The sequence below is a fragment of the Ricinus communis genome, chromosome 5 (assembly GCF_019578655.1).
Source record: "Ricinus communis isolate WT05 ecotype wild-type chromosome 5, ASM1957865v1, whole genome shotgun sequence".
Lineage (NCBI taxonomy): Eukaryota > Viridiplantae > Streptophyta > Magnoliopsida > Malpighiales > Euphorbiaceae > Ricinus > Ricinus communis.
In genome coordinates, this window is record NC_063260.1 from 5,578,730 (window position 1) to 5,590,294 (window position 11,565).

The 11,565-nt window shown below is 32.1% G+C and overlaps 1 protein-coding gene and 1 pseudogene across 1 annotated transcript; one reads left to right on the forward strand and one right to left on the reverse strand.

The window, feature by feature from the left end:
• Window positions 1-4,901: 4,901 nt before the first annotated feature.
• LOC112536848 lies at window positions 4,902-5,003 on the forward strand (annotated as a pseudogene).
• Window positions 5,004-5,991: 988 nt separating this feature from the next.
• Window positions 5,992-9,027, reverse strand: LOC8278016 (protein SET DOMAIN GROUP 40). The gene is made up of 6 exons (XM_002532744.4): window positions 8,848-9,027; window positions 8,591-8,738; window positions 8,359-8,490; window positions 8,094-8,234; window positions 7,467-7,760; window positions 5,992-6,829 (listed from the first exon to the last, which is right to left on the reverse strand). The coding sequence occupies exons 1-6, from the start codon at window positions 9,006-9,008 to the stop codon at window positions 6,173-6,175; spliced, it is 1,533 nt and encodes a 510-aa protein (XP_002532790.1). The 5' UTR covers window positions 9,009-9,027; the 3' UTR covers window positions 5,992-6,172.
• Between the last annotated feature and the right edge of the window lie 2,538 nt (window positions 9,028-11,565).

Consider the following 11,565-nt stretch of genomic DNA (forward strand, 5'->3'; position numbering starts at 1 on the left):
GTTTTTAGATCTCAAGCAGAACCGGATTCTCAGCCAATCTTTGATTCAATTGCTTCCTCATCTCTTGAGTCTCGCAGAACAGCAACCTACGGTGACAACCTGAGGGTTCCTCTATATCCACATCATCAACATTCTTTTCTTAATTATTCTTTTTATGTTTATGTTTACTTATGAATCTAGGAACATGATTAGGTTTATTTTTGAATGAATAAGCATGATTCATATGGTTTGATTAAAATCTCTTCCTATTTAATACATTGTTGATTTTATTAAGTTTTGAATATAATTATAGGAACATGTAGGATTTTGAATATGATATTGTGATATTATTGGGTTTTGAGTTCGATCAGTTTTATGATTAGGGATATATAATTAATTTGTGTTTGTTTGAATTAGGTTTTTAGTTTTGTCTAACTGAAATTGTAATCTGCCTTAAAATACCATATTTATTATTGTCAAGTATCATTTTTGGGGTTTATATATATTTTTTAGTTTTCTTTGTTAAATTTTATGTTTATTATGTTTCTTATTGCATTTTAATATTTTTATTGGTCGCATTTATAGGGAATAGCCTCTTAAACAATAAAATTAAAGATAAAGATACATAATTAAGGAAGTTGGCTTCTAGATCTATCTATGTATGTGGCGAAGCTTCCTTATGGAATCTAGAAACGCCACTCAATTATAAAAAAGTGTCTTGGAGAATTACCTAGATGACGACTCCTATCTCCGCTTTAGTCTTTGTGATTAGTTAGCATGTTTCCAATTATATTAAAAAGCCTTGCAGTGCCTTAGTCGCTAAAGACACTTAGATGGCGCCTGAAACTACTGCTCACACATGCTGTAATGGATGCTTATAAAATATAAATTATCACATTTATACGGAATAACATGTTAAATAATAAAATTAAAGACTAAGATAGGAAGTTGGCTTCCGAATCCATCTCTAGATGTGGCGAAGCTTCCTTATGGAATTTAGTATGTCATTCAATTAGTAGAAGTGTTACAAGAATTACCTAGGTGGCAACTCCATCTCCGGGCTAGTCTCTGTGATTAGTTTGCGTGTTCTTATTAAGTTGAAAAGCCTTACAGTGTCGTAGTCACTAAAGACACTTAGGTGTGCACTCAAAACTATCGTCCACACTTGATATTGATAATCCTTCCCCAGTATGATTTAGAGATTGTGTTTCCACGTGGCTACAATGGCTTTCCAGAATAAAGCCACCTCTTTCATTAACTATAGTAATTAGAGGCCACTATACAACACTAGATTTATCCTTTTAAGAACTAAAATATGGTCTTGAATCTACAGCTTAATCTGTTTTGCTTTTAGTACTTAGAGTATTAAACCTGATAGTAATCCCAGAAGTGCCTTGACCATATAAAGACAATGTATGAATAATAACCAAAATGTTAAAAAGTTGAGTAATATAACCCACAATCCCACAATAATAACAAAAATCAAGCAATTTTTCAAATCTAAAGGGACACTAAAGAACTTTGCCATACACTTTTTTTATTAAAACTTTGTGGCAAAGGTTTCTCCATATTAAAATTTATTTTTATATACATGAAGGGAGGTTTATCACTACCTTGTAAACCCCTAGTATCAAGTGCAAAGAGACCACCAAAAATAGGCCCCAACTCATTCTGCATTTTGCTTGTTAATTTGATTTGGAAGGAGATCCTTTAGATACAACCAAAAAGGAGACCTGGAAAGGTCCATATCTTTAAAACTGACATTAGAGGCCCATACCTAGATGTTGATGAGCTATTTTTGAACCAACAATTGGCGTTCTACCAAAATATTTTATCTATCATTTGAGTTTGAGAAGTGAAAGGTGAAACTATTTTAAGCAAAGTGATAGACGTTGAAATCATTAATAAGCTTCCATGCACTATGAAGACCCTCGCATACCACATATGCACTAAGAACCTTAGTAGATATTACTTTCCTTAAGAGAGTAAAATCCTTGCTATTGTAGTACTTGCATTTGCTGTAAGGTCCAAGGTTGAGTCTTAGCATTTAAGACTCTTTATTTGCTCAATCAGAGTTGAATCCCAAGTTGATCGATTTGCATATGATTCATCATGCATGAAAATATCAGTGAAATAAGGTAAATGTAAGAAAAAAAGTGGACAAGGTAAAAGGTAGAAGGTAGAAGAAAAGTGAGAAAAGGACATAAAATAAAAAGAGAGGTAGAACAACAGTCAATGGACCATTAGAGGAAAGTAGAAGAAGTAAATAGGGTAATAAAGTGTAGCTGCATGACTATACCTTAACTAGAAGTAGAAAAGTCAAAGTAGTAGACGGATCGGCAAAAGAAAAGAGGCAAACTCAAAAATGACTTAAAACATTCATCACCATGTCAGATAATCTTTCTCTTCATGATGTTAGAAACTCTCTAAAAAACCTTACTCGAGTTGACACTTCATGGAACACTAAATTATACGCTATGGTGAAATTAGGATCTTGAAGGCTTTCCTTTCTGTAGCTAGTCTCACTCTGTTAGTGTTTTTTCCATTTTATTTTTCCATTTTTTTCTTCCTCATGAAGGTTTCTATTTCCACCTTTCTTCTTTCCATGAATTAAGTTTTTGATTCTAAAGCTTTTGTTCTTTTCTTTAGTATAACTTATGTGTGTGTTTTCTTAGTTCTTATTTCTTTGCAGGTTTTGGAACTATGGCTAGAGAATTGGAGAAATTTGTAGGGAAAGTTGATTTAGGGGATGAGATATGTTCAAATAATATGGTTTATTTAGTGGTTGGAAGGATTATCTCTTTTAGGCTATTTTAATGTTTTGGATATGAAAAATACTTTTGTTGGGTGTGTGGAAACGTTCACAAGGCTAAATATTTAGGGTATGTTTGGCATTTTCAACCTCAATTTTTATTTCATCTTATTTTTTGAATTTTAAAAATTGATTTTTTAAAAAGCAGATAAATTGATGCTTTCCTCAAAAGCAAGTTTAAAAAAATAAGTTTATAAGAAATTTAGAAGTTAATATATTAAATTAAAAAATCTCAAAACCTGTTGTTTCAATACTGAACATCAATCGCAAACACATCCATATAAATGCTTGCAATATATTTTCAAATTCTAATCTAAACTAGATGTTAAGATTTTGTTGAATAATGGTTCGTGATATTTTAATGAACACTTAATTATATTGAAAGAGAATTCGTGGGATGACTAACCACCATAAGTTATCACTAATTAATTTACATGCATGATACTTAGGGTGTAATCCAGTTGAGTCAACTCTTGAACTACATAGATGTTCAAAAAATACTCGAGATCGGCTCGATGTTAATCGACTCGAGCACGAGCTTTATAATACCAAGTCGAATCGACTCGCGATCCTAATCGAACTTAGGCTTAATTGAAAAAATCAACTATTATATAGAGAGTAAGATTTGAATTGCATCTCAATAGGATATATTTAAGCTTGATTCACTAGACTAAATATAAATATGTATATATTAACTTGATCCTAGTATAATATATTATAGTTAATAAAATATTTTAATTTTAGCATAAATTTATATATATATATATATATATATATATATAATTAATATAAATATTTATATTTATGTTCTATAAACTAATTATTTTCTTATTATATTTATGTATATGATATATACTTAAAAAATATAGAGTTTTATATGAATATTAATAATTCTACATATATTGACAATTATAAAATTACTTAATTAATTTAGATTTAATAATTAAATAATTCATATGGTAAAAAGTTTTAAAATTTAAATTTATTACTCAAAACTCGATTAAGCTCGAATTCGGTTCGAACAAGCTCGAGCTCGAGCTTGTTTATTTAGGATCGAGCTCGAGTTCAAATTCTTAAAACTCGAGTCGACTCATTTATACACCTAATGATGTTCAAAGAAATGAGTAAAAAGTAAAAATTATAAATTAGGACCTAAAAATTAATTAAAATATTATTTTCTTAAAATTTCAAAATTTTATGCTTTTAATTTATTTTTTTGAAGATATTATCTAGGAAAAGTTTATGGTAAGGAAGATGGCTGATCAAGTTGAGTATGTTTACTAAGAATAAAAATATTGTGATCCTAAAACATTTATTGTGTTTAAATGCAATATATGAAATAATATATATATGAAAGATTTTTAATGGTTACATTTGTCAAATTAAGGATAAAATTTTCGATGATTCACAAATTTTTTGTAAGTAAATATAATTAACTTGTCATTATTATTTTTGTCATGTAAAAATATAAAATCTGACATTCAAAAATAATAAATTGTAAAAGTTGCTGCTGAAAAATATTTCTTAAAATAAATTGAAAATGAGATCTTTATATCTAATATTTTTAAAGTATTTAAATAAAATTAGTAAAATATATAAATTTTAGAATTTAATTGATGATGCAGGGTTTTAATGAGGCTACTATGCCTTAAGCCTTAGCCCATAGATCTAAAGCCCAATACAACCGAAACCTAACACAATGAGATCTCCACCGTTGATTTATCAATGTCACTTTTAAAACCTAAAAAGAGTCGGTTTTCTAGGGTTTAAGAGAGGAGAGGCGAGGCTTATAAATAACCTGAATTCTTGAGATACAAAGCAGTGCTGTTGTGCCTCCTGCATAAATCGTCTTCTTTCTCTTCCTGTTTCTCATTTAAGGTTTTGTTGTTTGATTTTTGTTGATAAATCATCTGCGTCATATACTGATTACCTGCGTTATTAACAATGGACGCAGTGTATGAGCTGACGCAATATCTAATTTCCTTTGTCTGCATGATAGTAAATATTATAGGAGCAGATTAGCTTGTCACAGACTCTCCATTCTCTGCAGATATAGAGATAATCTTTTTCCTTCTTTATTTTGGGTCAATTTTAGTAAAAGAGAAAGAAGATGGAGGTGATGATTATTTCCCCAAATGAACGAAGCTGAATATACTGTGCTGTTCTAATTCTCTATTTTCAATTGAGAATCCAAGCCAGATTTCTGATCCATCTTCTTCTTTTTCTTTTTTTTTTTAAATAAAAAATTATTTTTCTTATTAGTAATAGGAAATCAAATAATTATTTCAAAGTTGAGTAATTAGACAGGAATAGAGGTGGGAGGTGATGATTATTTTCTCAAATAATTGAAGCTGACTATACTTAGCGATTACTCTCGATAAGTCCAGGCCAGATTTTTTATCATTCTCTATTTCTGTTGTCATACTAAAATTATTTATTTAGGATTTTTCTTTATTGAGTTAAAAGAGGTTTTTAAATTGAAATTCTATTTTGATGGAGAAATAGTTAATTAGTTGGAATCGCTTTGAATGACATGTGATGGGTGGGGTGTAAGTGATGAATATTTTTCTAGACGATCGATGCTGAATAAATTTAACGTTTTTATTTCTTTTTTCCTTTATTAAAGAGAATTTAACTCAGAAAATTGACCATATCATTGGTTTCTAAAAATTATTGGATTTACCAGTCCCTTTTGAGCTTAAATCTGATTTGGGTCTAAAGAAATGTGAACTCTAGGATTGCAGAATAATGGTTCAGACCAACATTGGATGGCTGGGATGCCAAAATACAATTGGATGGGGTCTGGTTTGTTTTTGGCATTCTTGAGTATATTCGAAGGGCTGCTTGTTTTTATCATTATCAGAAAATGGTTTCTGGGCCCTTGTTTTAAGATTGCATTCGACAAAGAAACCCTGAGAAGCAACAAACATGTTGAACTTGAAAAAGCAAATTGAGATAGACAACTAAAAGGGTGACTGAATCTGGAACTAATTGTATCCATATGAAATAATGGAACAAAAACTAAAAGGGGGACTGAAACTAGAACTAATTGTATTGATATCTGAAATCGTGTAACCCAAAGTAAGAGAAATTATGGATATTCTATCGCTGTGGTGTCCCCATAGGATCTCGAATAATTACCTCGGCTCCAGTCCCTCTTATATCACGAACAACACTTGGAAGCTCGGTGAGAGCAGATCTGAAATTTGAAATTGTGTTCTGAAACTATTACGCTTTCAGCATAATCCCATATTTGATAATCAGGCCTCCAAAATGTGCAAAGAGGGTCGACAGAATCTCAATGGAATTGTTACGATTTGCCAACCCTCATCCCAGTGTAGGAATATATTGTAATATAACAAAAACATGCTAATTTCTGCATTATTTAGTTCCTGCAGTTGAAACATTTTCCATTGACAGAGAATCGATGACTTCAGTACAATAAGAAATGCAATCAATGAGTGTCTTCTTATAGCTTAACCTCCACTTAACCGCTAGTTTCCACCGTTCCATTGATCTCTTGGCCTTACCGCATAACATTGTCGACTCTGTGCCAATTTTTATGTTCAGCAGATTATGGGCTTCCACGAAAGCAGAAGCCTGCCCTTCAAATCCATGTAGCATCTTCCCCAGCTCCAAAGGGCTATGGCAATTTTGGATTTTGTCTATGGCAGATAAGAGCAAGCTATCTTCTTCAACTGTTGTCGGCAATTTTTTTAAAACTGCATGGCACTTTCTTGATATCCATTTCAAAATAGATACCTCATTTTCCACAGAAAGTTGAGAACCAGAGTAAGCAAGGTGTCCCATAGACCTTCGCCGATTTGAAGGAGTTGCCCATAGCCGCAAAGCACATAACAAGGAAAAAGATGGTTTCCCATCTTGATGGATGTACATAGACTCCTTTGGCCATGTATTGGAGGATTGCATGCTCAGCTCCAAGGGAATAAATACCTTGTCATTTGGATTTTCATTTAGGAGAAACCCATAGTGTTCAAGGAGCTCCAAATTTGTGTAAGTTCCATAACTTAACAGAACCTGCAAACAAGGTATCATTCTAACTTATAACTTCATCTGCTAATGAACAAAAACGAAAGCACATAATATCACTCATTCGCATTCATTTTCTGTCAACTAACGTACCAGCAATTCAACCAAAATTATAAGGCGATGATAAGCAAAGTACAAAAGAAATGAACAATATAAAGCAAAAGGTTGATCAAATGATAAAAACTCCATCAGTTTTTTGTATGTCTTTGTAATCAGCCAGTTCCATATCATGCAATTTTTAAAAGGAATATATTCTTGAAATGTTAACAGCTTTGCAAGAGGCCAACCATCACATATCCTAACTAATTCATTATCAGTGTTGTATCTAGATGTAACAGCATAAAAAACGATCCATATAACTTTGTTTCTTACTTTACATATTTATGATGCAGGCTCTACCTCTCTTTCTTCGATAAAGGTCAATCACTATATAATTGGCAATGTGGTCAACTCAATTATGCTAAAGAAACCATCTAAAATGCAAAGTATATTGCACCAAGTAGCTATAACATTCTTTCTTAAATCTTCACTGTTTAAACAAAAGCATTAGAAGAAAATGAAGAAATATCAACAAGTGAATCAATTTCGAAGCAGTTGAACTGACTGGAAAAAGAATTTATTGTACCTGCGCCCCCTTTTTATAATTTTGCCTAGCATAGAAGCAATATGCAGCTTTATCTTCATCAAACCCACCATCTGTCAAGCTCTTTAACTGCACATCAAATGTCTCTGAACAGAAGTTACTTGTAGAACGTTCACTTGACAAAGAAGCATCTTCCAAGCAAGAAGCAGGCTTCCAACTCTCGTCATTTTCAGGGCTACTTGACTCCTCTCCTGGAGCAGCATAATTGAAAAAGTCTCCAACTGGACATAGGCATCCAGCTTCATCCCAAGGTATATGCATTGTGCGTGAGGATATCTACGAACAGCATTAAATCTGAAGTTTCAAATTTTGAACAGGCAGAAAATTGGAGATTAACACACAAATTATATGACATAATACACAGGACCAAAAGAACCCTAATATGATCGTTCCAACAGAATATCAAAGACTGGTACATGCAACATGAATGAAGCACAGGGGTGAACGAGGAGGTGGTACTGACTTAACGTACTGAAATATAAACATCATATACAGATTATTAACATCTTGTCAATTTCATAGGGAATTTACTCATATAATAGGTGCTTGAATCAGCCACAAAATTTTTAGCATACACCCTTTACTGGAAGGTGAAAAAAGTATACTCACAGTTGCACAAGCCCAAATCCACGCCCTAAGAGTAAGAAATTGAGGCTTAAGTCTAAGCTCTTGCATCAAAGAATAAGCTTCTTTTCTATCCAACTCAGCCTTGGATATGGCCTTTTCTGCTGTCCAAATAGCATCATCCACCTAACAATTAATTTAATACCTTTCAGCCATCATTCTTATGTCACAACCGATCTGAATTAGTAACCTCACCAAACAAATGAAAACCAGTAAGTAATACAACAAAGAAGAACACTAGAAACTGAACTTGCAAAGCTTGCTTTTCAAACTCACTGAAAGTAGCTAGAATCTCATAACTGCGAGGCAAATGCATCAAATAAGGATACCAAAACGAACTCTGTCCTTTACTCATTTCATATAGCAAACAAACAGTCAGCGTCTGCATTAAATTTCAGAGAAAGGGCATCATTAACTAAATGTTTTAGAAAAAAGCTGTTAACATTTGTTAAAAAAAAGGTAGAGAAAGAGAATAAGCAAACCTGAGTAGGGGAAAGAGCAGAGTGATTGTTAATGGCAGATAAGAGTAATCCATCTTTCAAAAAACTATCTTTAGTTAGCAGTGCAGATTTTGGAACTCTAAGAACCAATTCACCTTTCTTAAGATCACGTGCAGCACCCAGACCTCTTCTGCAACAAACCCAATTCCACAGTAGAATCTTTTCATTGAAAACTAAAAATATTAACAATAATAATCAAATAAAGTTAAGAGGAATTTGTAGAGTATAATACTACTGACCCGCCTGCATCAGGAAAATGAGAGACAGTGAGAGAAATGCCTAAACAGGAATTGGGTTCTTCTAAAGATTGGGAACTGTTTGATGAATCTGAAATTCCAAGTTCTGCTGCTGCCCATTTTAAAAAGCCTTCAAGCCTTTCATGCTCGGCTTGTTCCATCATTTGTTCCTTTCTTTGACCCTTGTTTGAAATGAAATGGATGAACTAGAAAATGTTGTGTATATATATCAAAGGAATAAGGACCAATTTAGCCCCTGAACTTTACGTAAAACGCCAATTTAGCCCTTTTGATCTTTTGGTCCAAATTAGCCCATGATTTTACACAAATGGGTCTATTCAACTCTTTTCTTTGCAGCTCCTAGAGTGTGTGGCATACACGCTAAAGCCAAAGTGTGTGTAGTCCTTCAAAAAGCAATATTTTGTATTAAGAAAAAGCTATATTTATTTATCTAAATTTTAATAACCATTAAATTGGATAGGTTAAGAAAATATCTCAATTAAAGAAAGGAACACAATGCTGAAGAAAAAAAATTAGGGATTTGTGTAAAGGAGAATTTGAAAAGTAGCATGAAGCTTTCCATATTCACTATTTAGAGCTGAAATCAACCTAAACAAAGCTCCAATATAAAAAGAAAGGGCATTCCGCGAAGTAAGCGAATTCTTATCTTATACTAAACCGAATATAGTTTCATTTATTTGTAAAATTGCTTATGGACGAACAAATTTGAGATGCAATTCGATTATAATTATTATTTTCTTTTCAACTATGACTTAATTACCTTGATTTAGTTATAGCTATGTTAAATATGATTCTGAGTTGTTATTTAATTAAATATATTTTGCATTGTTACAGGATGTATGCAAAAGAGTTGTCTTTAAAGTTCAATCATGGAGAACTTTTGTAAAATATTCCGACTTAAAATATATTAATGGGGAAGAAGCAATGTTAATTCTTGAAGATAGAGACAAGTTACATATGTTTAGAATAAAAAAATATATAATGAGTTTGAATTATTGTCAAATGCCTTCTATTTACTAATTGAAACATGATGCTAGTTTATATGATGGGTTGAAGAGACTGTAGAATGACAAAGATAAATATAAGATATTTAGCTTGGGGGATGATATGTGTTTAATTGAGTTATATTTAGAGCACAATGTTGATATGGCTGGAATGGTGCAATTGCTAAAGTTTAATGATTTTGATCAAGAAATACATCAAAATGAAAGAGTAGCCGAAACTAAAGGGAAAAACAACAAATGAGGGACAAGAGGAAGAAGATATACATTCAGATAGGAGTGACTATGAACTGTAAGAGGCAAGATATAAAATGCAACAATATTACCATACAGTAGAGTATGTTTTGCCACAGGATGAAGAAGAATTGACAGATGAAGCTGACATAGAAAATAAAGAGGAAGAAGCTATTCATGAAAACGAGGATGATGTACCATATAATGATGCAACTACTAGAATTAGCGAGGAACTTTACATAGGTGAAGAGTATTACGAATTAGATGATAATTATAGTATTGAAAATGATTCAAGAGATGAATAAGGTGTAACAAAAAAAAAGTAGTAGAGTGGTTTATGATCCATTTGTGGCCATGCCTTCTTTCATAATTGGCATGGTATTTGAGTCATCTCATTAGTTTTGAGATGCTGTATCAAAATATTTTGTATTGAAAGAGTATGAAGTAGATTTTACGAAGAATGAGAATCATAAGGTTAAGGCTGTTTGCACTCATTATGGGTGCCCTTGGATGATATTTGCTAGCATCGATCTAAGAGAAATGATTTTCAAATAACAACCTAGGATCCCCTACATAAATACAATAGGATTTTCAAGAATAAGAGATTAATATTAAAATTTCTTGCTAGCTATTACAAGCAAAGAATATTGCGAGAACCCAATATAAAGGTGAAAGATCTCAAGAAATTGGTGGGTGAACAATTGAAGTATAAACTATCTCAAACAATATGCAAAAGAGCAAATCAGATTGTAATCAATGAGACCTTTGGAAATTATAAAGAGAAGTATGCAAGTCTTTGGGATTGCATAAAAGAGTTGAAGAGCACTAATCTCGAGACAACTACTGAAGTCTTTGCATTAATAAAAGATACAAATAGGTTTGACAAATTATACATTTATTTTGATGCTTTGAAAAAGGGTTAGGAGGCCGATTGTAGGCCTATCATTGGATATATAATTGTTCTTTAACGACTTGCTGAAAAGAAAAACTACTAACAGCCATAGGCAGAGATGGAAACAATCAAATGTTTCCAATTACCTAGGCTGTTGCACATTTGAAAAATAAAGCAAATTAGGTATGGTTCTTTCAACTTCTAAATAAAGATCTTGGGTTGGCAGATGGTGATGGTCTAACAATAATTAGTGACATGCAAAAGGTAAACTTTGGTTTTGATTTTTTAGTTACTTTTTTAATTTATTTGTATTGCTAATTTATGAGATCAAATTTGTTAGATTTCTGTTTACTTTTATTGTTGTTGTCATGTAGGGACTATTACTAGTTGTTAAGGAAGAATTTTTATTGGCGGAGAATAGATGGAGTACTATGCACATATGGTCTAGATGTCAAAAGAGATGGAGGGGTTTAGAGCTACAAAATCAGTAATTGATGTGTTATAAAGCTACATACAAAGAGTATTTTATTGATCAGTTAGAGAAGTTGGATGAAAAAGCATGGAAAAGCAACT

What these genes read in the sequence shown, in the direction of transcription:
- LOC8278016 (XM_002532744.4), bottom strand. Translation starts at nt 9,008, where the DNA reads ATGATGGAACAAGCCGAGCATGAAAGGCTTGAAGGCTTTTTAAAATGG. An exon ending in CATTTTCCTGATGCAGGCGG is followed by an intron (nt 8,739 to 8,847) that starts GTCAGTAGTATT and finishes GGTTTGTTGCAG; the next exon opens with AAGAGGTCTGGGTGCTGCAC. An exon ending in CTGCTCTTTCCCCTACTCAG is followed by an intron (nt 8,491 to 8,590) that starts GTTTGCTTATTC and finishes AATTTAATGCAG; the next exon opens with ACGCTGACTGTTTGTTTGCT.